The sequence below is a fragment of the Vulpes lagopus genome, chromosome 21, assembly GCF_018345385.1.
Source record: "Vulpes lagopus strain Blue_001 chromosome 21, ASM1834538v1, whole genome shotgun sequence".
Classification (NCBI taxonomy): Eukaryota; Metazoa; Chordata; class Mammalia; order Carnivora; family Canidae; genus Vulpes; species Vulpes lagopus.
Window position 1 is genome coordinate 40,200,000 of NC_054844.1, and position 26,630 is coordinate 40,226,629.

General features: G+C 43.6%; 1 protein-coding gene and 1 long non-coding RNA gene across 3 annotated transcripts in view; one reads left to right on the forward strand and one right to left on the reverse strand.

The window, feature by feature from the left end:
• Positions 1-11,817: 11,817 nt before the first annotated feature.
• The window catches only part of TUBA1B (tubulin alpha 1b), a 53,321-nt gene continuing 38,508 nt past the window's right edge, over positions 11,818-26,630 (reverse strand). The window contains exons 1-4 of one of the 2 annotated variants that reach the window (XM_041736601.1): positions 15,315-15,453; positions 13,667-13,889; positions 13,374-13,522; positions 11,818-12,977 (exon numbers count right to left, since the gene is read on the reverse strand). In XM_041736601.1, coding sequence (XP_041592535.1) covers positions 11,997-12,977; positions 13,374-13,522; positions 13,667-13,889; positions 15,315-15,317 — 1,356 coding nt within the window. In that variant the 5' untranslated portion in view covers positions 15,318-15,453 and the 3' untranslated portion in view covers positions 11,818-11,996. Of the gene's footprint in view, positions 12,978-13,373; positions 13,523-13,666; positions 13,890-15,314; positions 15,454-26,630 lie in introns of those variants that run through there. The other variant, XM_041736602.1, reaches the window with a different exon arrangement.
• Positions 15,573-20,120, forward strand: LOC121480228. Its single transcript, XR_005984916.1, has 3 exons — positions 15,573-15,859; positions 17,996-18,181; positions 20,010-20,120. It is a non-coding gene; the product is annotated as an uncharacterized LOC121480228 (long non-coding RNA).

The following is a 26,630-nucleotide window of genomic DNA, read 5'->3' on the forward strand; positions in this document are numbered from 1 at the left end:
CTACGGGAGACCAACTGACGACACGAGGGATGGGCGGGCTTCTGCCAACGAGCGGAGTTCATTGGCTCCCAGGGAGCTGCCGCTCATCGCTACAGGGACGCTGATAGGCTCGCTCCGTGGAAGGAGGCGGGATCTCTGGGGCCTGAGGGTGCTCGCTCGCTTCAGCTCCTGCGGTTGAGAGAGGACGGTTCCTGCGTTTTCCCAGCAACTGAGATTTTAATTTGACCGTGGTTAAATGAACCATCTGGACCAGGGCAGCCAAGCAGGATGTGAGGGCACCAAGGGGGTTCTGGAAGGTACCGCTGCCCAGTAATCCAAGGCCTGTAGCAGCATTTCCTGAAAGTGTGTTTCTATGGGGGGGGGGTGGGGGTGGAGGGGGGCGTGCTCCAGTGCTAGGAGTTTTCATTCAGTCACTCTTGTGGGAGGCCTAGTGTGTGGGGGAGCAAATACTGGAGAGAAGTGGATAGACAACCACAGAAATACCTCTCTGACACTTTGTAAGGAAATACCCACGGGGATCATTACTCTGTGCCCCTCACTTTATAGACTTTTATCTCCTTTTTACATCAGGACAGCCCTACAGAGGAAGGTATGATTAGCATTTTAGAGATTAGAAAATGGGTGACAAGTTGTCACATGCCAAGGTCACACAATTAAGGAATGCTTCCTGCGACCTTGCAATATGTACTGTTTGGGAAGTTCCACCTCCCCTCCGTGGACTTGAATCCTTTCTCTAAATTGGAGAAGTAAAGGAGACTCAAAAGAAAGGCTGAATTTTGCAAAGCTTCCCCACTGAAGAATAAGAGCCCAATTGTAAGGGCCTATGCATCCAGCTATTATCTAAGCAAGAATCAGAGGCCAGAATTAACTGCTAAATTCTGTACCCTGGTAACTTTTTCCAGGCAAGTTATTTTTGTCCCTTTTTTTGATTTGCAACAGAACCTTGGGAAATAAAAAGCATATACTTATATATATGTATATGTACACACATATATATGTGTCTATACACACATTTGTCTTTGGTGATCGCAAGACAAGAGGAGCTAAAGGGCTGATTTCCACCCCCTTAGCAACCAAGCTTGGGGTGCACAGAACTCCAGTGGGAAGAGTGGGCAGTTAACAAAGAGAAGAAGCTAATAGGCTGGGTCCTGGGATCTGCTGCTTCTTGGGAGAAAAGGAGAGCACAGGGAGGTGGCTTGGACCTATTGTGTTTTAGGAATAAACACATTGTGTTTTGTTTGGCTCACAGTGTTTTGTTTTTTTTTTTTTTTAAGATTTTATTTATTCATGACAGATACAGAGAGAGAGAGAGAGAGGCAGGGACACAGGCAGAGGGAGAAGCAGGCTCCCCACAAGGGGCCCGACACAGGACTCGATCCTGGGTCTCCAGGATGACGCCCCCAGCCAAAGGCGGTGCTAAACCGCTGGGCCACCGGGGCTGCCCGGCTCACAGTGTTTTTAACAAATCTGAACAAACATTTAAAACACAGGATACCTTAAAAATTCAGATTTCCATCTCTTAAATAGAAGATCCAGCCATGTGTCCTCATGGCCCAGTAGATGGGGCAGGATGCGTTTCAATCTTCCATAGTCTCTATCACTTGGGTAAGCACTTAGATTCCACCAGTTTTCCTGTTGACATTGTCAGCCCAGGTGTCCATTTGAGGTTGTGACCTATGAGCTAACCCCTCTTACTGCTTCAACTTCATACCATCTTCACCCCAGCCTTTGGTCAGTTCCTGGTGGACCCTACCAATCTCTTTACTTCCTTAAGGCTCTGTACTTGATATTTACTCTTCCCCTCTCCCTTCCCAATTCAGTTTTGGCTGATTTCAATCTCAGGTTTAAGCTTAAATGATACCTGTTCAGAGTCTTCCCCCACTACCTTATCTAAAGCAACCAATTTTTGTATTATTTATAGCAAGTTGCCATAACTTAATATGCTTGCATCTGTTTGTTGGCCTCCTCCACATAGACTTGTAAAGGGAAAGAATCATATTTGTCCTTTTTTTTTTTTTTTTTAAACAAGTTCCAGGGTAGCCTGGGTGGCTCAGCAGTTTAGCGCCGCCTTCAGCCCGGGATGTGATCCTGGAGACCCAGGATCCAGTCCCATATTGGGCCCCTTGTCAGGAGCCTGTTTCTCCCTCTGCCTGTATCTCTGCCTCTCTCTCTGTGTGTCTTCCATGAATAAATAAAATCTTTTTTAAAAAATAAGTAAATAAACTAGGCTCCACACCCAGCATGGAGCACAACACAGAGCTTAAACTCAGGACTCTAAGATTAAGACCTGAAGCTGAAATCAAGAGTTAGATGTTTAACCAATTGAGCCATGTGTATGTCTTGAATGTGGTTACTTCCTTAGCCCTTCGTCTGCTGAATAATACATGTAGACACTCAAATATTTACCAATATAGTGAGAAAAGATGGGATGCATTGCTGATAATCAGAAGAGCTGGGTTCTGGTTCTAGCACTGTCATCCTGGACTTCACTTAATGGCATTTGCAAAACTGGAACACTCTTCAGGTTGCTTTTAAATCTAAAAATCCAGGGCAGCCAGGGTGGCTCAGCGGTTTAGCGCTGCCTTCAGCCCAGGGCCTGATCCTGGAGACCTGGGATCAAGTCCCATGTCAGGCTCCCTTCATGGAGCTTGCTTCTCCCTCTGCCTGTGTCTCTGCCTCTCCTTCTCTCTCTGTGCCTCTCAGGAATAAATAAATAAATCTTTAAAAAAAATCTAAAAATCCAACGTTTGCAGTCTTGCATGTTACAAAGTGCTGTGACATCACCAGAGCCACAGACTATTAAATCCTATTCCTACAATAACTGGTTAGCATAGATTCTGTTCAGAGACTTGTCATCATCCAGAATGTACAGTTATGTACAACTGAAGTGAATTTTAAAAGGCAAAATATCAATAAACATATGAACTTGGAACTGCATAATAGAAGACAAGGTCAAACTCAGAACAGAGAAAAAGAATCTAGAATACTTCCTAGAGAAAGTAGTTTCAAGCCCAGGGGCAATCTGATTTATCTGCTGACAAGTCCTTGAACCCTTGTTTACAAATCCATTGGAAGCACAATGACTTTCTTTTCAATGCCTATGTTTAGAATTAACAAGAGATTCTCTGATTAATGAGTTACCACTCAGAAAACTATATGAAAAGACACTCCATAGTATATTTTTAAACTTTACAAATCTCACTTTGTCCAAATCTTATCTTTTTCTTTTTTTTTTAATTTTTATTTATTTATGATAGTCACACACAGAGAGAGAGAGAGAGGCAGAGACACAGGCAGAGGGAGAAGCAGGCTCCATGCACCGGGAGCCCAACGTGGGATTCGATCCCGGGTCTCCAGGATCGCGCCCTGGGCCAAAGGCAGGCGCCAAACCGCTGCGCCACCCAGGAATCCCTATCTTTTTCTTTTTTAAGATTTTATTTATTCATGAAAAACCCACAGAGAGAGGCAGGCTCCCTGTGGGGGCCCAATGTGAGACTCATCCCGGACCCTGGGATCACAACCTGAGCCAAAGGCAGATGCTCAACCACTGAACCACCCGGGTGCCCCCATCCAAATCCTATATACCTCCAAGACTCAACACCAATAATGTCTTTTCTTCCATTCTTTCCTGGGATTTCTGCCTCTATAGTTTCAACTATATAGTTCAGTGAGCAATTAGGCATATATGTACTGTTTCATAACATTATCTTGAGCTATTTAAATCTTTTGTTTCAGTGTACCTACATTTATATATTTTCTCCTTTCCCCTCTCCTTCAAGATTGGAAACCTGTATTTGGCTTCTAATTCATCCCTTTCCTTCCAACCTCAGTGCAGTTCTCATAGTAAACACTCAATGTTTGTGGATTTGATCTGCCTATGAGATTAGTCACCCATTCTTGGTAGGGAAGGGGCCACGTTGATTATGGAGAGTTAATTTTAACTTCTTCAAGCAACACAGGGGAACTAATCCAGATTGAGCCTTCACTAAGTACTAAACATTAACAGATACTTTGTTTATTTTTAAAGATTTTACTTAATTTGAGAAAGAGAGATCACAGAGGAAGAGGAAGAGGGAGAAGCAGACTCCCTGCTGAGCAGGGAGCCTGACTTGAGGCTCAATACCAGGACCCCAAGAATGTGACCTGAGCTGAAGGCAGATGCTTAACCCACTGAGCCACGCAGGCGCCCCAACAGATACTTTACATAGATTAATTTGTTCAGTGTCAAAAGGACCCTAGAAAATAGACTTTATTTGTTTAGAGATGAGGAACTAGTTCAAAGAGATTCAGTACATTTACAAGGCCAAGGACCCTAAGAGGTGGAGCTAGGATTTGAATGTGGCCTGATTCCAAAGCCTCCCCTTTTCCTGATATTCTGCTGTTGCCTCTTAGTGGACATATCCCCCACTTCTGTATTCTCCTCATTACGATATTGCTTAGATATTCAGTGTAATAGAAAGCAAAAATAGAAATAAAACTTGAACTTCAATACCCTCAAAAGCCCTGGAATCCTTCCCCCTGTAACTGTGAGACCACTCTTGAGCTTCCAAATGGTGGCAACTTATCGCTGAACAGCCGCTCAAGAAGAGCAAACAGAAGGCATCCACTCCCCAAGGTGGCTGGGACAGGAGTGGGACAGAGAGGAGGATTAGGAAAAGCTGTCCTTCTCTTGTTAAAAATTTCAGAAACTTTCCAAATTATGGGTTATCTTCATTTTCTCTTTGCTTATTTACATGTCCTAATTTTTCTACAGAAAATACAATAGGTACAGAAGAAATCCTGCTTACTTTGACTACGTTCAGGTCATTTTATTCTCAGGACTTCCTGGGTCTTCAGAATTCATCCAGCTCTGAGGGGGAAATGCTATAGGCTGTTATTCTGTGTGAATTTTGTTCCAGGTGTCCCAAATTAATGGTAGTCAAATTATACCTCAAAAAAATTCATATTTTTATATGACCCTCCAAGTGATGGTATTAGAGGTGGGGACTTTTTGAGAGGTAATTTTTTTGAGATTTTATTTATATATTCATGAGAGACACAGAGAGAGAGGTAGTGACATAGGCAGAGGGAGAAGCAGGCTCCCTGTGGGAAGCCTGATAAGGGACACAATCCCAGGACCCTGGGATCATGACCTGAACCAAAGGCAGACGCTCGACCACTGAGCCACCCAGGTGCCCAGGTAATTATGTTTAGATAAAGTACAGCTCCCTTGATGGGATTAGTAGCCTTATAAGAAGAGAATGACTAGAGCTTTTTCTCTCTGCCATGTGAGGACATAGCAAGAAGGCAAGCCAGGAAGAGCACTCTCGCCAGACACTGATTCTGGACTTCCCAGCCTCCAGAACTGTGAAAAATAAAAATTTGTTGGTTAAGCAATCTAGTCTATGGTATTTTGTTGTAGTAGCCCAACCTAAGGTTGTAAACCTCTTCCTTTCTCTGATGGAAATTCTTCCCGTTCTTAAAAATGGACCAGCAACTTTAGGATTTCCCTCGTATATAGGGTGCCAGGGAAGCCAGAAAATTAGAGGTTCCTTTTAGGTAAGACCTGTCTGGGTCTGAGAACTTGTTGTTGGCAGGGGCTGGGAGAAGGGTTCTTAAGAAACCTGCTTTGAGAGATTCTGTTCCTTTGACCCTACCTATCTCTGACCTTTCCAAAAATATTTGAAAGGATAATCATAAGGAAATAATGGTTTGAGATAGCAGAAAAATTTGTGAAATCCTGGACTCTGGGAATAAAGATGGATTTTAGAAATCCTCAGTTCTCCCTGTTTGCCATTTACAGCATGGATAGCATAGTAGCCCATTGTTGATCCTAGCTGATTATTAGAAAGTGAGCTGCAATGTATTTCCCCATCCTTTTCTATGCCCTCTGGGGTTTTGAGGAATGAGGCTGCTGCCATTTCTGGACAGCAGATCTCTCTCTCTATTTTTTTTAAGATTTAATTTATTTATTCATGAGACACACACACACACACACACAGAGAGAGAGAGAGAGAGAGAGAGAGAGAGGCAGAGACACAGGCAGAGGGAGAAGCAGGCCCCATGCAGGGAGCCCGATGCGGGACTCAATCCCAGAGCCCCAGGATCACGCCCTGAGCCAAAGGCAGGCGCTAAACTGCCAAGCCACCCAGGGATTCCCCGTGGACAACAGATTTCATTGGGTTTCTCTTTTCTAATCTAAACATCCTCCGTTCTCTGAGTTCCTCTACCTAAGACTCTTTGGCATTCTACTCACTCATTGGAGGGCACTCTCTTGCCTGTCTGTATCCTCTTTGAGGTGCCCAGAACTGCATAAACAGTTTGCATAGCAGGGCAACCAGTGAAGAGAATGGTGGGAATGCTCAGCTCCTTAGCTTCGCATACTGATGTACAGATGGAATGTCTAAGGTGATACCTGCCTGTTCTGACAGCTGGGTCACACTTTGGCCCTTGGCACACATTCATTTGGTCAGTGTGAGCCAGCAGAAGTTCCTGCATGCTGGTATCATAAGACACTTGAGCTAGGCCAGAGAGAGGTTGAGACATCTTATTTATGAAGAATCCTTAGGATAGATCTTATTTATGAAGAATGTTTAGAACAACTTTCACTTCCACCTTCATTTGATATCACTGTCTACCCTGCGGTGTCTTGCTGAGGCATCTTAGATCTTTGGGCCTGGGAAAAGGGGGAAAAACGGGAAGCTAGTGGAGGGGCAGTCATCTCTAGCTTTCAGAGTTAAAAAGTTTGAATCTTTGTTCTTGCCACAAATTAATTCTTGGAATATTTATTGAGTGGCAGTCATGCACTAAGCACCAAGCTAGGTACTGATGATACAATGGTAAGCATGATAGACTTATAGTAGAGCCTATAAAATTTGATAGGGGGGAAATACATTAATTAATCATACAAATAAGTATATAATTCCAAAATATGATCAATGCTTTGAGAAAAGTAGAAAGTTCTATGCAAATATTTAATGGGGAATCTGACCTAGTCTCACCTAATCTTTAAGTCCTTGAACAGGTAGCACTTCAGTTTTTGTCATCAAAGGAAGAGTTGAGTTAAGTGGGCAAAGATGGCGGGGGCAAGTTATGGTTGGAAAAGATGATATAGGTGGAGGGAAGAGTGAAGGCCTCAGGGAGGAATGAGTTGATGAGCTTGATTCCATCACAGTTAGACACAGTAACATACAGCAAGCTGTTATTTGGGAGATGGGTTGGTCGTTTGAGGGATGGGTGGGGAAGGGCATTTATTTTGGTATATGGGCCAAATGGCAGAGAGGAAGTAATTGGGCCTCCCAACACAACGTTATCAGTATCTACATGATAATTTCCACATCATCATGTGGCTATTGACTTTGTGTCAATAATGAGTTCAGGCTGATCTGGCAATCTCACTACATGTTGACTCCAAGACTATGTTTTTGTACCCATCCCACCCTGGGGAGTACCCTAGAGGCAGGAGCTGAAGTTAAGAGCTTGGGTAGGGGAGTTCCTAAATCCTGTGACTGCCTGGTTCATAATGACCTCGCATGAGGCCGGCTGCCTCTAGGAACGGACAGAACAAAAAACGACACGCCAGAGATGCCAAGTCAGTCACTTCCTGTTTGTTATATATCTTTTAGGCTCAGCTCCAAGGTGGCAGGGCAGAGTTCACAAATCTGAGCTCAGCTCTCCTGGGCAGAGAACTCATTGTCAGTGGTGCCATCTGCAGGGCATTATGGAATTTGCCAAGAATTGGATGGGACTGGGAGGGGAAAATACCATCTCTCTTCTCTCTCATTCAAGCCTGTTAATCTGAGCATGTACATAGTCCTCCACGGACTGAAAGACTCCTATTCCTTCTGAGCTTTTGGCAGGCAATATTTTAGGCTCCTGGTCCTACGAGGCAGGACACAGAGCTGTAGTACCACTTCCCTTCTTCCCTGCCAATTAAATATATCATTTAGGGGCGCCCAGGTGGCTCAGTCAGTTAAGAGTCAGCCTTTGGCTCAGGTCATGATCCTGAATTCCGGGATCAAGTCCCTGATTGAGTCCCTGATAGAGTCCCACATCAGGCTCCTCACTGAACCAGGGAATCTGCTTTTCCCTCTGCCCCTCCCCCTGCTCCAGCACTCTCTGTCTCAAATAAAATCTTTTAAAAATCTGTCATTTTTAAAATAAGAGGCACTGGGCTTCTCTCATTTTAAGGTCAGCTCAAGGAGGGTAAGAATGATACATTGTAAAGGCATTTAAGCATCCTGGTGTTAGAAAAAAAGCTGGGTTGGCGTAAATTGAAAGTCTTGATGTACTAAGGTTAGTTATTGTTATCATCATCATCATCCTCGCCGTCTCTAAGTAAATCCTTCTTGGGTTTTACTTATTTCTATTTCTTTTCTAAATAAATGGCTCATTTTCTCTTGGCAATGTCTTTGATGTCTCACTGAGTAGAGCTGTCAAGTCCTAGGGTGTCGGGATCCCTGGGTGGTGCAGCGGTTTGGCGCCTGCCTTTGGCCCAGGGCGCGATCCTGGATACCCGGGATCGAGTCCCACGTCGGGCTCCCAGTGCATGGCGCCTGCTTCTCCCTCTGCCTGTGTCTCTGCCTCTCTCTCTCTCTGTGTGACTATCCTAAAAAAAAAAAAAAAAAAAAAAAAAGTCCTAGGGTGTCCTGCCCCTCATTTCCTAAGCTTAGATGCACATCTCTAAGCTTCAAGTTCTTCCAGACTTGACTGCCCTATTCACCACCCTTTTCCAAGAAAGGCAGAATGGGAATCTGTAGTGCAAAAGGGAAAATAGGCCTAGGGGGTTAAGAGAGCCTGACTAATGACAGAATAAAAAGTGTCTCAATCTGTTTCCTAGGCTTTTCTACCCTGAAATTCAACTCAGAAGGTGCTTAAAGAGACTAGGCTTGAAAAGACAGTGAATGTTTTATAAAACCCTTGGGTTTAATGTTTATATTGAATAGAATAATAAATAATCTGTCCTAAGAGGGAAATAATCTTTATTTTTACTTCCATTAGATCAGTCTGTGGGTTATAATCATTACCAGGAATTGTGTTTGGTGCCAGGGCAGAAATATAATCAGACCCCAGTACCCCCCAAAGGAATGCTTGATGGCATTTCCTGGCTGCCCTGGCATTTCATTATAGGCAGCCCCCTGCCCCGCAGTTTAGTCCCACACTTGGTATTTAGTAATTACTAATCATCATGTTGCATAAAAGATGATTGGGAGCAGAGAGACAGAGGGAATACTGAATTCAAGCAGCCAGTTGGATCAATAACCAAATAATTAGAATATAAAGAGGATTGGATACTTCAGGAAGAGGATAGATAGGAGGTGTCTATTCTAAAGGCTAGCTTAAATTAAGACAAATGCTAAAATTTGAACTATAGAAAATCGAAAACCTTCCTAAACTACAGATTTCTTGTATTTTTTTTTTTTTAAGATTTTTAAGTAAACTCTATACCCAACATGGGGCTCAAACTCACAACCCTGAGATCAAGAGTCACATGCTCCTCTGAGCCAGCCAGGCATCCAGGTTTCCTCCTTTTTAAAAAATGAAATACATCAAACATACTGGGGAAAAAAGGATAATATAACCGATATTGTTCTATCCTATGGAAACATTAAACCTTAGGGGTTTGTACATAACTTCCACTGATTCTTGCTTCCTGTTAGTGTGTAGTTTTCTCCTAGATTAAACAGGACTGACATGTAACAAATGGGATACTGTAGAAATGAGAGAGTATGACTTGCAAGGTCAAGTCATAACGCAACAGTTTCCAACTTGCCCTCTCTTGGATCACTTACTCTGGGGGAAGCCTGCCCCCATGTTCTGAAGATGCTCAAGTACACTACTGGAGAGAGGTCCATGTGTGAACTAAGGCCACCTGCCAACAACCAGCACTAACTTGCAAGGCAGGTGGGTGAACCACCTTGGAAGTGAATCCTCCAGTCCCAATGAAGCACTCAGGGAACCATAGCCTCTGTCAACATCTTGACTGAAAACTTATGAGAAATTCTGAAACAAAAAAAAAAAAAAAAAAAAGAAAGAAAGAAAGAAAGAAAGAAAGAAATCCTGAAACAGAACTAGCCAGCTAAACCACTCCTGAATTTCCGACCCTCAGAAAATGCATGAGGTAATACACATCTATTGTCTTCAACCACAGAGTCTTGGGGACAATTTGTTATGATGGCAATAGGTAATAAATTTGCAAACAACTATGTACCTAGCATCAGCTTGTCATCTTAATATTTTGTTTTACTAGATTTTTAATTTTCTTAGAAATACAACCCCACAAAAAAATACAACCCCACCCCAACACACACACACACACACACACACACACACACACACACACACACCAAAAAAATCAGATGCAGTTGAAATGCTGGCTTCTTTATCCTGTCTCTGCCTTTTATGCCTCAGAACTCTGAAAAAGTATCATGGCACACTGTACACTGAATATGTGCATTCCTTATTTTAGGTCATCCAGGACAACTCCCTGAAAACCAAGCTTTTTGGATTACTTTGCTATTTCCGGGGCTCTAGCCTAGCTACCTTTCTCCCTTGTTTTGCAGAAGACATTGCAGAACAAGGAACACTTCAGAGGGTCTTCAGACATCTCTCAAGATCGACTTCCTTTGAGTTCAGCATTAACTCAAAACCTTCAACCTCCATTTGGTCACCATTTCAGTTTAGGGTTCCCCATAGTACTTTACAGCCCTGGCATCTGCCTTCCCCTGGGAAGTGTGGTGGCTGCATTTGTATTTTGTTGTGCTCAGCCTGCAGTGCTACCCAACAGAGCTTTCTCTGAAATATCTAGGAAAATCATTTTTCAGGAGCTGAAAACTATTCTGTAAATTTTTAGGGGAAAAAAAACCTGGGAAACTTTGGTACTCTTTTTAAACCTAGGATCAACATCCTCAGCAGACCTTAATAGTCCCTATACTTCCTGAATTTCAAATGTGCATTTTTTAAGGTTAAACTTTCTATTTGCATCCTGTCTGTCCATCTCCTAATCCTTTAGATGTAGCCAAACTAAAACACTTGGAAGGTAAACTATGCTAGGTGCCCTAAATTGTATTCTTACCCTAAACTGTACAAATGTTGCCACTTTACCCTGCCAAGCAGCGCTTTTCCACATTCATGTCCTATCTTTTTAAACCCACAGCTTATTTGGTTTTCTTCTCTTAGGATTTTTTAAGGTTTTGAGAGAGCAGAGGGAAAAAGTAGACTGCCAGCTGAGCAGGGAGCCTGAAGAGGAGGTTCATCCCTGGAGACTAGGACCATGACCTGGGCTAAAGGCAGATATTTAACCAACTGAGCCACCCAGGAACCCCTCCTACTAGAATTTTTGTTCATTAGCAGGAATTACAACCCTGCAACTTCATCATGCTCAAACGTTCCTCTAGCCATTTTTCTGTAATAATTAAACTTATTAATTCTGTAACAAACTTATTAATTCTGTAATAATTAAACTTAATTATGTTGGTAGGTTAGGAAATTCCCTTAAACAGGAGTCATGGACTTGTAGGACATTTAAAACTTTTTATACCTAAGTCATCATTAATTAACCCATCATTTCAAAAGCTAGGTTAGCTCTGGACTAACAGGACTTTTAAAATACATTTTCTAAGGCCTTTATGAGCTAGAGGCTAACACTGGTTGAGGTGATACTAAAATCAGTTTGAGAATACAGCTTTTATTTTCCAGTCCAGTGTGCTCCCTTTTCTTCCCAGAGGTGGCTACACAGAAAACCAGGATCCTTGGCATTATCACCGTATCTTCCAGATGTAGATGAGTGGTAGTACATCTTGGAGAAAGTAATTTAGAAAAAAAGCACAGACGTTCAACTTTCTTTCTTAAAGCCTTTACTTTGAGACATGATGGAATAAGTGACAGGTACACATGGAGAAGACATGATCACAGTTAAAATTGAAGACAATCTAATCAGAAAGCTTTAATGCCTGTCAGCTAACGTTGAAAGCTAAAGGTCTGAGTGTGACATGCTGCAGGGCTGAAAGGAATGGTATTTAGTATTCCTCTCCTTCTTCTTCACCCTCTCCTTCAACAGAATCCACACCAACCTCTTCATAATCCTTCTCCAGGGCAGCCATGTCCTCACGGGCCTCAGAAAACTCTCCTTCCTCCATGCCCTCACCCACATACCAGTGAACAAAGGCACGCTTGGCATACATCAGGTCAAACTTGTGGTCCAGGCGAGCCCAGGCCTCAGCAATGGCTGTGGTGTTGCTCAGCATGCACACAGCTCGCTGTACTTTGGCCAGGTCTCCACCGGGTACCACAGTGGGAGGCTGGTAGTTAATGCCCACTTTGAAGCCAGTGGGGCACCAGTCCACAAACTGGATGCTGCGCTTGGTCTTGATGGTGGCAATGGCAGCATTGACATCTTTGGGAACCACGTCACCACGGTACAACAGGCAGCAAGCCATGTATTTACCATGGCGAGGGTCACATTTCACCATCTGGTTGGCTGGCTCAAAGCATGCATTGGTGATCTCTGCTACAGAAAGCTGTTCATGGTAGGCTTTCTCAGCAGAGATGACAGGGGCATATGTGGCCAGAGGGAAGTGGATGCGGGGATAGGGCACCAGGTTGGTCTGGAACTCCGTCAGATCCACATTCAGGGCTCCATCAAATCTGAGGGAAGCCGTGATGGAGGACACAATCTGGCTAATAAGGCGGTTAAGGTTAGTGTAGGTTGGGCGCTCAATATCGAGGTTTCTACGACAGATGTCATAGATGGCCTCGTTGTCTACCATGAAGGCACAATCAGAGTGCTCCAGGGTGGTGTGGGTGGTGAGGATGGAGTTGTAGGGCTCTACTACAGCTGTGGACACCTGGGGGGCAGGGTAGATGGAGAACTCTAGCTTGGACTTCTTGCCATAATCGACAGAGAGACGTTCCATCAGCAGGGAGGTGAACCCAGAACCGGTTCCCCCTCCAAAGCTGTGGAAAACCAAGAAGCCCTGAAGACCCGTGCACTGGTCAGCCTGTTAGAAAAAAGGAATAGAGAAAACCTATTACTGCTCTTCGCAATATCATCCTAAGTAAATAGATTTCCACTTTTCATACAACTCCAACAATATAGATCTTATTTTGACAAGAAATGCTTTTAAATACATGGAGGCCTTCCTAGACTTCCTAAGCATTTCTTAATTAAAAGTATCTTCATTAACATTTGTAAAACAGCACCCAAGTAGTTCATGTTTCAATTGAATTAAAAAAAAAAAAAAAAACTGTAAAGGAGTAGTTCACCTCACTCTATTACATTTCAATTCTGCATTTGAAATGAAAAAAACAAAAAACAAAAAACAAAAAACAAAACATCATATCTCAAATGTCTTCCTTCGGATCCTTATTTACTTTATTCTTAAGAATAAACATACCAGTTTCCGAATTCGGTCCAAGACAAGGTCAATGATCTCCTTGCCAATGGTGTAGTGCCCTCGGGCATAGTTATTGGCAGCATCTTCCTTGCCTGTGATGAGCTGCTCAGGGTGGAAGAGCTGGCGGTAGGTGCCAGTGCGAACTTCATCTGGAAAAGGAAAACAAGGTGGCCACCCATCACTAACAACCTGCATGACCCTGCTCAGCCCCAGGCTGTCTGTCAATGGAGCCTCAGACAGACCTCCTGTCCCAGTGCCCCGGGAGCTCACTTGGGTTACTGAGGCCAACTCACCAATGACTGTGGGCTCCAGGTCTACAAACACTGCCCTGGGCACATGCTTGCCAGCGCCCGTCTCACTGAAGAAGGTGTTGAAGGAGTCATCTCCTCCCCCAATGGTCTTGTCACTTGGCATCTGGCCATCGGGCTGAATGCCATGTTCCAGGCAATAGAGCTCCCAGCAGGCATTGCCGATCTGGACACCTGCCTGGCCAACGTGGATCGAGATACACTCACGCTGTGGAAAAACAGATAAAAAATAAAAATCAGTCTTAAACTAATCTAGTAATGACGGCAAAGCAGAACAAAATTCATGTCATTTTTACAAACTTCCCCTTGTAAAACTAGTTAAAATACAATACTTTTAGATCTCTAGGGGGGAGAATCCCTTTGCTTTTTGATCTGCATTGCTTTTAACGAATTTCCGTTCCCCACCTCTATTGGGAAGGCCCTTTTCTCCAGAGCGAGAGAGCTTAGTCACAGCTTCCTCCTTTGGAGGATGAAGATAGACAGCCATTCATCCAGGGCTCGGGCCTCTGAATGCCATTTTAGACTGGGCAGCCAGATTTCCGGGCAGCTCCCATCACAGGAAGCACGTGGCCAGAGCAGTGCGGAGGAAACGTCTGGCCGCAGGGACAAAGGGCGGGGCTTTGCGGCACAGGATGAATGAGCAATTCAGGGAGTGCGCGCGCCCGCGCCCCTCTGCGGCCGGCGGGGCCGCGCAGCTGCAGACACGCCGCAGCCACGTCTGCAGGTCTGCCTCGGCCAACGGTCTTCCGCTTCCCCAGGCGTTGGGCTCAGCCCAGCACCTCCACATCTGTCTGGCAGGGCAGGGGATTATCGGCGGCCCAGATCTGGAGCAAGATCCGATTTCCGTCCCCTCGGAACGCCTCACCGCCACCACCTGCTCCTACACGCATTCCTGACTCATACCGAGTTAAGGACAGATGGTCTCTAGAAGCTGCTGGGAGCTAATTGTCCCGATACCCTGACGTAACGCAGCACACTGACAAGGAGCTGTTCTCCTCCACATTCACCTTATGGCTGTCGTTGAAAGAAAGAAAAAAATAAATAAAAAAGGAAAACTCAGACTACCAGGAGCCACGCCCTAACAGCGGCAGGCCCGCAGCGACCCGGCGCGCACGCGCAGACTGCAGGGGCGGTCTCCCGCCGCTCCCTGTGGCGGGAAGGTAACGGTCGCGCGTGCGCTTTTGTGTCAGGCTCCTTCCCGCCTCCGCGCTTCTGGCAGAGGAGGAAGTGAGGGCGTGCAGAGCCCGCGCGCGCGCGCCCGCCAAAAGCGGGGGAAGGAAAGGGGGGGATGGGAACGCGCGGGAAAAGGGCTGGAGGGTCTCGGGCCGCCGCGCCCCAAGAGGTAAGGGCGAATTGAGAACCCCGACCACGGTCTCGGGAGCCGGCGCCCGGCCATCCTCTCCCACAGTCTGAGAAGAAAACGCGGCGGCCCCCCCTTCCCGGCCCCAGCCGTTCTCACTGCTCCCACCCTCGCCTCGCCTCGCCTCGCCTCGCCTCGCCTCGCCTCCCGCCTTCCCAAATCGGGGCGCTCACCTCCGGCTGGCGCCCCCTCACCCACCCCCGCCCCGAGACCGCCAGGCTCGCTTCTCCCGGTCTTCCAGGGCAAGGGCGGCGCCCCGAGCGGCCCACTCACCATGGTGGCTGCGGGGTAGCAGGCGCAGGCGACAGGAGCAGACACCGGGTCCCGGTTACCGTCCCCGACAAGCTAAGAGTCGAGGTAAGTAACGCACTGAGGCGGGGGCGGTGCCGGAGCCACTTAAGTAGCGGTCCGGGAGGGCGGGCGGGCCCGGGCGGTGCCACGGCCGCGGGCCCCTCCTCCCGCCCGGCGCGCCCACTCGGCGCCCGGCTCGGCCGCCGCAGAGGCGGGCTCCTGGCCCAGGGCGCCCCCTCCCCCCGCCGCCCCCCCCCGCGCGCCGGCCGTGCGGGGCGGGGTCCGCCGCGCCTGCGGACAGCGAGCTCGGGTGCTGCAGTCTGCGGCGCATGGCTGCCGGGGCCCGGGCGGGGGGCGGGCGCGGGTTCGCGAACCAGCTCGGGGACGGGAGAGGAGGCCTGCCTCAATTTGGACGAACCCTAAGACTTAAGAAGTCCGTACAGCGTTAAAGCTGAAGCACCATGAAATGCAGCAATTTCTGGTCCGGATAGCTCAGCTGATTATTTTCATGTTGCTACAATTTGTCAGTGAGTCTCGCCTTTTTTTTTTTACCCCCCTTTTCTCAGCTCCTTTAAAGGCGGTGCAGTCTTTACTTAACCTGATGATGTGGAGGATGCAAGGTTTAGAAAGCAGACTAGTTTTATTTGCTTAATGACTTGCTCGTTAAACTAAGGTGGCAGACGTTGGATGCAAAAGCATTTGAGTCATTCAGAGAGTAATACCTAAGTTTGAACATCGCAGCCGTTAAAAGGGCTTCCTAGGCCCCGTGTTTAGGCATAACCAACAATTTTATGGAACAGTTCCAGGGGCTTTCAAAAGGGAAATCCAAAGATACATTTCAAATAGGAGAGCTGAATTGTAGAAGTCAGGGCAGAAACTTGGATAGTGAGGAAATTGTTGACACTGAAGGATGTTAGGAAGTAGGGAAACCTCGTGTTATTCGGAGCTTTGCAAAAACTGTATGTAATAACTGCTTTCTGCTGGTCAAGATAGATCAGTTGATTATAGCGTCCATCTAGGAGGCCCAGATTATAGTGGATATCCACTCCCTCCCAGCTACGCCTTTCAGGAGACTATTCCATGACCATAAAGTATATAAACCCCTAGAAATGCATAAAGTGGTTAGTTAGGGTTAAAATGGGGCTTTAAAATGGGCCTAGCAGAAACCTATTGCTGTTACGCTGCTCATCAAAATCTCCTCCCAGTGATAGTATGTTAGTAACGAAAAAGTAAATATAAAACAGTAATAATTTACAGTCTACATTCAGTTATTACCTTACTTAGACTTGGTAAAAACTTCACCCTTCATATCAGACAAATAACAGATTTACACTGTTAATATGTCTGTAGTTTATAAGGAGATATATATATATATATATATACACACACATACACATATATAAGGATATATATACATATATATGGATATATAAGGATATATGTATATATATATATAAAGATGTACACACACATACACAGATACAGAAATATTTTTACTTCTTATATATATGTAAATTTTCCACTCATATGAACCTGGAATACAAACAAGAGGTTTTATTTTATTTCTAACAAATATTTTTTTTGTAATCCTGTTGAAAAGTCTTCAAGTCAAGATCCAAATTTGTGCATATTTTCCAAACTAGATTCCTGGGGACAGGAATATGTTTAAATATTGTCTCACTTATCCTTAAAGGAGATAGAAAATGATTAGTTTGCCTGGACCAGAAAATGAATGTTAGGGAATGTTAGGGAACCACCCTGCTTAACTCCATTTTGCTGTCTGCTCTGGATGAAAGCCATTTGGAAGCAGGCACCACCCTTCTAGCTCTCTGCAGAACCTTAGAGCTTTCACTGCAGAGATTTGCTCCTGTGGGACTGTATGTCTCCCCAGATACTTTCCTAAAATCATTAGCTTTGCTAGCCTTGTTTCTGTGAATTCCCTTGTTGTGAATGAGGAAGTATTTGAGGGTTTTTTCAGGTCCCTGATGACACCTTAGTTTTCAAAGAGTAATGTAGATACAAAAGGGACATTTAAATATAATCTAGTCTGGTATCTTTATGCCAGAAAAATATTGAATAATGATAAGTTTATCTGAGAGGAAAGGCTGACTTTTTTCTTCTTTTTTTATATTAAACTTACATAGGTTTGTTTGCTTATATTATATATAGATGCATATACTTTGTATATATTTAACAACTAAATAGTAGTTGTCTATTGCTGGAATGTAAACACAGTATTATCCATTGTCTTTTAACATTTTAACTGATTATTAGATCTTTGTTTTGTTGGACTGCATCAGGGCCTGTAACTATTTGCTTTAAGTCTTTGGTGTAATGGGAAACCCTGTGTTGCTATTTGAGCCACTCCCATTTTTGCTACTTAATATCACCGCCATTTGCTACTGTTCTACACAGTCATCAACATTTCTGATGGTTCCATATTGTGGTTTAGACACAATAGTTCACAATATATTTTGTTCCTATAACCAGCTTTACAGGGAAAGTAAAAAATAAGTCACAATAACTTAACAAACATCACCTATTTTCAAATATTTGACCTTTTATTCTTATTTATTGCAGTGTTATAAAATTTACATATGCTGTTTTGTGTTGTGTTCTGTCTCTCTCCTCCCCCCCCTCCCCACCCCCTCCCTCACCCCCAGTGGATGGTATATGGGAAAGAAAATGGGTTTTGGTTTCAGATAGTACTAGATGCAATTTTAACTTTGTCGGTTAATAGCGGTATGACTTTAGACCCCTAATTGTCTTTCTCCAGCTTCATTTATGAATGGGAATCAGTATGAGTTTGAATCATCTTTTTCTCATACTGTCACATTCAAACCCATTAGGTAATTTTCAGTTTTATTTATTTTTTATTTTTTTAAAAGATTTATTTATTTATGATAGAGAGAGAGAGAGAGAGGCAGAGACAGAGACACAGGCAGAGGGAGAAGCAGGCTCCATTCCCGGAGCGCGACACGGGACTCGATCCCGAGACTCCAGGACCGCGCCCTGGGCCAAAGGCAGGTGCTAAACCGCTGAGCCACCCAGGGATCCCCTAAATTTTCAGTTTTATCTTCAAAATATGCCCATCACTTTTTATCACATCCCCTTATTTCAAAGTATTTATAGAACCTGAAATTAGCTTGTTTGTATATTTATTTACTTGTTTAAAAATTCTCCCTAATTACATGCAAGCTCTATGTCTATTTTTGTGGAAGTCAATCTTGGTTGCCCCTCCAAAAAACACCTTATTTCATTCTTCTTTGCCAAGATAATCTCTCCCTCTCCCTCTCCCTCTCCCTCGTCTTTTTAAAGGATATTTATGTGCTCTATCCTAGGGGATAAAGAGAAGGAACCCTATTTCTCTTTACAAGATATTTACTTACTTTTTCAGTTTCCTTCATAATTGGCCCAGTTCTGGCCAATAGAACATAAAGGGAAGTTGGCTAGAGTATTTCTGCAAATGGTTTTGAAAGAGAACTTCAACTACCTCCATTTTGACCTCAGTCTCTACTTTCTAAGTGATTAACTTCTTTTTTCTAAACTTATCTTTCTTTTTTTAAAGATTTTATTTTTGAGTAATCTCTACACCCAACATGGGGCTCGAATTTACAAACCCAAGATCAAGAGTCACAATCAGCCAGGCAACCCACACCAAACTTACCTCTTAACTCAGTCAGAAGACCCTTTGGGCAAAGCATCCCTTGATGGGAACCTAAGCTACCCCCTTGAAAAATAAAGACTGCCCTTAGCGAGCAAGATCCCTCCTGACTGATCCTAAGACAATGATCAATTTAACCTTCCCAGCCTATCTGTATGTGCCCACCAACCCTTTGCTCCACATTTTCCTCATATATACCTAGAAGTATTTTCAGTACTTTGGAGTCAGTCTTTGAAATGTTGGTCTGCTATTTTCCTGGTGTTGGCCTCACTGAAATAAATTCCTTTCTTGTTTTACCACCACTCTCTTCTCTGCCTTTGGATTTTGTCAGTGGTGAGTGGTTGAGTCTGATCTGTTTGGGACACCCAGAACAAGGTGCTCTTGCACCCTCTGTACCCCAGCTATAGTTTTCGTCTCTGATAAAAATAGATTGCACTCTTAAGGACCTTTTTTACATTCCTCCCCCTTCCTTTCTGTTTTGGAAATGTTCTGTAAAGGTGTGATGCCTATAGCTTATTTAAGATATTCCAGGTCTTAATATAAAGAGAATCAAAGACAGAACAACTCAGTGCTCTGACAGTGAAACTGCTGAGCCAACCCTTAAAACCAGCTACTTCCAGATTTATTTATTTATTTAAAGATTTTATTTATTTATATTTTTAAAGATTTTATTTATTTGTTCATGAGAGACACACAGAGAAAGAGGCAGAGACACAGGCAGAGGGAGAAACAGGCTTGCCACAGGGAGCCCAATGTGGGACTCGATCCCAGGACCCTGGGATTATGCCCTGAGCCAAAGGCAGAAGCTCAACCACTAAGCCACCCAGGCATATCTATCTATCTATCTATCTATCTATCTATCTATCTATCTATCTATCATCTATCTTAGAGAGCGTGCACACGTGCGTGTGCATAAGATAGGGGGAGGAACAGAGGAGGGAAAAGAAGGGGAAAGAATCTCATGTAGAACCAACCACCAGCCACCCCTCCTTCCCCCCGCCCCCCATATGCAGGGCTGGATCCTATGACCCTGAGACCGTGACCTGAGCTGAAACCAAGAGTCAAGATTTGGTCACTCAATGGACTGAGCCACCTAAGGGCCCCCAGATTTATTCTTATAGTAAGTGCCTAATATGTCATTTGTTGTTGAATGTCACACTTGATGATTTTTTAAAAAGATTTTTTATTTATTTACTCATGAGAGACACATAGAGAGGCAGAGACACAGAGGGAGAAGCAGGCTCCCTGTGGGGAGCCCAATACAGGACTCCAGGATCACGCCCTGAGCCTAAGGCAGATGCTCAACTGCTGAGTCACCCAGGCATCCCAATGATTTTTTTTTTAAGACTTTATTTATTTATTCATAAGAGATACAGAAGGAGAGGCAGAGACATAGGCAGAGGGAGGAGAAGCAGGCTTCATGCAGGGAGCCCAATGTGGGACTCGATTCTGGGACCCGGGGGGTCACACCCTGAGCCAAAGGCAGATGCTCAACCACTGAGCCACCTAGGCGTCCCAGATTTGATGATTGATTGGGTACAGGATTTGAAGGAAACTGAGCAATGGGGATCCCTGGGTGGCGCAGCGGTTTGGCGCTTGCCTTTGGCCCAGGACGTGATCCCGGAGATCCAGGATCGAATCCCACGTCGGGCTCCCAGTGCATGGAGCCTGCTTCTCCCTCTGCCTATGTCTCTGCCTCTCTCTCTCTCTCTCTCTCTCTCTCTGTGTGACTATCATTAAAAAGAAAAGAAAAGAAAAGAAAAGAAAAGAAAAGAAAAGAAAAGAAACTGAGCAATGGAGGTAATTTTTAGTTTTTGAGTTTTAATAACTGATTGAATCATGGTGTTTTTCACTGATATCAGAATACTGAAGGAAGAAGTGGATAGGAACTGAAGAAGGGAAACTGAAGCTAAAAATTCAGCTTTTGACATGTTTTGAGGTTTAAATGTCTGTGGTACATATACCTGAAGATGTCCATTAGTCATTCATATATGCAGATACGGAGAGAGGAGAATGATACAGATTTGAGAGTCTTCAGCATTGGCTTTAAGATGATAATTAAATCATGAAGATGGTTAAGACCACTCAGGGGGAATGCATATAGCTTGGAGAATGATAGCTTTAGTAGAGAACCTGGCCTTAGTAGGGAATCTGAAGAATTATCATATTTAAAGTAGAGAAAAGGAACCTATAAAAGGAGTCTGAGAAGGAATGATCAGAGAAGAACTGTTAGTATCACAGTTCAAGGAAAGAGAGAATTTCCAGAAGGAGAAGTGGTAAATGCCAAATATTGCAGAGAAGTTAAGCAGGGTAAAGACTGGAAAGTGTTCATTATATGTATATAGAAAAGAATATGACTTCTGTTTTTATTTATTTATTGGACAAATATTTATTTATTTATTTATTTATTTATTTATTTATTTATTTATTTAGGATTTTTATTTATTCCTGAGAGGCACAGAGAGACAGAGACACAGGCAGAGAGAGAAGCAGGCTTCCCACAGGGAGCCCGATGCGGGACTCGATCCTGGGATCATGCCCTGAGCCAAAGGTAGACACTCAACTGCCTAGTCACCCAGGCACCCCCAAGAGCAAATATTTATTGAGAGCTTACCATGCAAGTACTCCTTTTAAGTGTTGGGTAGGTATAACAATAAACAAAATATGTCCTTTCCCTCACTAAATTTATATTTTAGTGAAGGAGAAAGAAAATGAATATATAGCAAAGAGATGTGAAATATAATGTCAGGTGCTTTTTGGTGCTTGTGAAGGAAAATAAAGTGTGGAAAAGAGATTAAAGTTACAGAGGAATGCTATTTTAGATAAAGTGATCTGAGAAGGACTCTCTGAGGAGATAATTATTTGAACAAGGACCTGAAGTAGGTGGTAGAGTGGGCATTTCAAGCAGAGGAACATCAGGTGTAAAAGCCTGCAGTTGAGGGTGTATATCTGTTTTAAAGCAATATTACTAAAGTCAGTGAGATAAGAGCAGAGGAAGTGAGGGAGAGAATATTATGAAATGAAATCAGAGAAGTACCAGTGTCTAGATCATGTAAGTGTCTTTATTACATGGAAAGACTGTGTTTTGTTCTAAAATCAGGGAAACCATTACATAGTTTTGAGCAAAGATGTGACATGTTCTATTTTAGATTTTAAAAGGATTGTTCTGGCTCTAATAAAATAAAATATAGGGACACCTGGGTGGCTCAGCGGCCTTCAGCCCGGGGCATGATCCTGGGGACCCAGGATTGAGTCCTGCTTTGGGCTCCCTGCGTGGGGCCTGCTTTTCCCTCTACATCTGCCTGTGTCTCTGCCTCTCTCTGTGTGTCTCTCATGAATAGATGAATAAAATCTTTAAAAAAAAAAAAAAGAAAAGAAAAACTACAGGAGGTTAAGAGTGGAATAAAGAGTATGAATAGGAAGGGAATTTTAGTAATGCAGATAAGAAATGGTAGTCACTTGGACCAGGGTGGGCCAGTGGTAGAGGTGGTAAAAGCTGGTCAGTGTGTGGATACATTTTGAAGGTAGTACTGACCTACCAGTACATTAAATGTAGAGTGAGAAAGAAAGAGAGGAGTCAAACATGATCCTAAGGTTTTTGGCTTGAGCAGCAATGGTGAATACTGAAGGAGGAAAAGATATAAGGAAATGAAGGGAATCAGAAGTTCAGTTTTGGACATGTTAATTTTAAGATGTAGGGTATTAGTCATCAAAGTAGAATGATGATTAGGCAGTAGGCTAAAGTGTAGAAAAGAAGTCATACTGGGGTTAAATTTAAGAGTCATCAGCATAGAAACTGGGTAATATCAACTAGAAAGAAAATGTACATGGAAAGAGAACCAAAGATTGAACCCTGGAGCATTCCAGCTTTTAAAAATTAGGAAGCAGATCCTATGGTCAAAGTGAGAAGCACTAGCCAGTAGTATAAGAAGAAAAACATGAACAGTGTCCTGGAAACCAAATGGAGAAAGTGTTTCAAGCAGAAGAGTGATAACTGTGTCAAATTCTTTTGGGAAATTAGGTGAGATGAGGTATGAGAGTTGAATAGTAGATTTGGCAGTGTGATGTCACTGGTGACTTGGGCAGGAGGGGCTTCAGTGGGGTGCCTGGGTGGCTCAGTCAGTTAAGCACCTACCTTCCACTCAGGTCATGATCCTAGGGTCCTGGGATGGAGTCTCGTACCAGGTACCTGCTAAGAAGGCAGTCTGCTTCTCCCTCTACCCTTCCTTGCTGCTTGTGCATGCACACACTTTCTCTCTCATATAGTAAATAAAATCTTTTTTTTTAATTTTTTAATTTTTATTTATGATAGTCACAGAGAGAGAGAGAGGGGCAGAGACACAGGCAGAGGGAGAAGCAGGCTCCATGCACCAGGAGCCCGACATGGGATTCGATCCCGGGTCTCCAGGATCGCACCCTGGGCCAAAGGCAGGCGCCAAACCGCTGCGCCACTCAGGGATCCCATAGTAAATAAAATCTTAAAAAAAAAAAAAAGCTTCAGTGGAGCAGTAAAGATGAATGAAGGGCCTGATTGGGGTGGGTTTGAGAGAGAATGCAAGGTGAGGAAGTGGAGGAAAATGGGATACAAACCTCCTTTGAGGAATTTTGCTTCAAGAGAGTAAAGGGTGATAGCTAGGAGAGCTGGATAGAGATGTTCAAAAAAAGGGAAGTTCTTTTAAAAATGGGAGATATTTTAGTATGTTTGCTAGTGAGAATAAACAAAAGGAAGGGAAAACTGATGATGTGAGGAAAAGAGGGGATAACTTCAGGAGTAAAGTTTTAGAGTAGTGAAATGGAAAGGACTCAGTGTGCCACTGGAGCAGTTAACCTTGGAGAGGAGCATGATAGTTTATCCACTATCCACTAGGAGGAAGCCAGAGTATGAGTACAGATTCAGGTTGGCAGTCAGATTCGGTTGTGGGAACATTTGCTCTTCTGGTTTCTTCTTTTCTCTTGCCCACCCCAGTAAAATAAGAAAATAGGTACTTTCTCCTTATTATCTCCTTGTTTCCTTTTTCTTTTCTTCTTTTTAGAAAAAGAGAGGGATGGGGACGGGTAGAGAGAGAGGGTGAGGGAGAGAGAGAATCTTAAGCAGGCTCCACACCTAGTGCAGAGCCCAACGTGGGACTCCTTTAATCTCACAACCCTGAGGTCATGACCTGAGCCAAAATCAAGAGTTGGAAGTGTTTGTTTGTTTGTTTTTAAGATTGTATTTATTTGAGAGAGAGTGTGAGAGAAAAGAGAGCATGAGCAGGGTGAGGGGCAGAGGGAGAAGTAGACTCCCCACTGAGCAGGGAGCCCAACATGGGTCTACATCCCAGCCAGGACTCCGGGATCATGACCTAAGCTGAAGGCAGACACCTAACCAACTGAGCCACCCAGATGCCCCAAGAATTGGAGGCTTAACAGACTGAGCCACCCAGGCACCTCTCTCCCTGTTTATTAATAACAACAGAACCCTGATTTCATTGGGGTCAGGATGCCAATCTTCTGTTCCAACTACACAAGGGATGTCTATGTGACTAAATTTTGGTGAGTTGTTAGTGGAAGTTGTTTTGTGGGGCTTCTGAACTGGTATATGTTTTTGGCCCTTCTCTTTTTCTTGCTTAGAATGTGGACATGATAACTGAAGTTCAACCATCTTATGACAATAAAGTGAACTTAAACCATTAGTAAGGATGGAAGAAGGTAGAGTCTAGGTCCCTGATAACATTGTGGAGCTGCCATACAAGTCCAGGATTGCCTACCTCTGGACTTCTCATTATGAGAGAAAATAAAACAATTTGTTCAAGTCAAACTGATCTTTTCCCCATTTTTTCCTTTTGCTAAGATATGTATGACTATTATTTGCAGCTGACTGAATTTACAACTGATGTGGTGGTGGGATCTTGTGGAATTTTTCTTTTTTATTTTTTTCTTTTCTTCAGTGAAATGGTGAAGAGAGGGTTATTGGCTAAATGTGAGAATTGGGGAGGGAGTGTGGGAGAGTAAGTATATTAAATAGTCATCTCTGAGAATGGGAGAGTAAATTAACTGGGGAAATGTATTAGAATTTACAAGTATTGTTGAAGGCATAGTAGGTTTTTCTGACATTGTGGCTATATATATAAAATGATACAGTCATCCTGGTTATGTCTTTCTCTAGTTATGTTCAGATGCTCAGGTAAGGCATGAAATAGGTAGAGAGTTGGATTTATTCAGGATTGGTGTTTTGCTGAAACTGCTAGATCACCACTGTAAAATAGAAGATAAAGTAGATGTTAGTAACTTAGAAGATAATTGAATATCTGAATGGATTTTATTTTTTTTATTTTTTAAAAAAGATTTTATTTATTTGTCAGAGAGAGCACAGGCAGGGGGAGTGGCAGGCAGAGGGAGAGGCAGGCTCCCCACTGAGCAAGGAGCCTGATGTGGGACTTGATCCCAGGACCCTGGGATCATGACCTGAGTTAAAGACTGATGCCTAATCAGCTGAGCCACACAGGCATTCCCTGTGTGGAATGGATTTTATTCATTGATTCATTCATTCATTTATTAATATTTTATTTATTTATTCATGAGAGACACAGAGAGAGAGAGAGAGAGAAAGGCAGGGGGAGAAGCAGGCTGCATGCAGAGAGCCCGACATGGGACTTGATCCCAGGCCTCCAGGATCACGCCCTGGGCTTAAGGCAGCGCTATACTGCCGAGCCATCAGGGCTGCCCCTGCCCCCGCAATGGATTAAAAAAAAAAAAAACATGTGGTAAAAACAACAGACTTGAAAGCAAAGTGGAAACACATTTTTTGAATAGTTAAAAACTCTCATGGTTCAAAAGTTGAAGAGATAAGCATATATACATTGAGAAGTTTTGCTTCTGCCTTGTGATGGTTAATTTTATGTGTCAACCTGACTGGGCCAAGGGATGCTCAGATAGCTGATTAAATATTATTTTGGGGTGTATCTGTGAAGATGTTTCCAAAAGAGATTAGCATTTGAATTTGGTGGACTGAGTAAAGCAGTTGGCCCTCTCCAGTGGGAGTGGAAATCAAACTGTTGAGGGCCTGGAACACTGGTGGCTCAGTCAGTAGAGCATGAACTCTTGATTTCGGGGTTGTGAGTTCAAACCCCACTTGGGCATAGAATTTACTTAACGCCCCCCCCCCCTCCGCCAAAACCATTGAGGTCCTGAATAGGGCAAAAAAAGGTTGAATTTATTCTCTGCCTATTTGAGCTGAGACATCAATCTTCAGTGTCCTCAGTGCTCCTGGTTTTCAGACTTCAGATCCAGACAGGAATCTACACCATTAACTCTCCAGCTGTTGAACTGCATGACTAGCCTTCCTAGGTCTCTAGTTTGTAGATCTCAGGTAGTGGGACTTCTCAACCTCAATAATCATGTGAGCCAAAACTTTATAATCTAGATAGATAGATAGATAGATAGATAGATAGATAGATAGATAGATCCTATTGGTTCTCTTTCTCTAGATAACTTTGGCTAATACATACCTCTGTGCTCATTCATTCCATTTCTCCCCACTAGCCCTACAAATAAGCATTTGTATTAATTTGTTGTGAATTCTTTCAATGTTTCTTTATGATAATATAAACAAATATTGATTGATCTCTTTATTCTTATTTCACCCTTTTCTTATA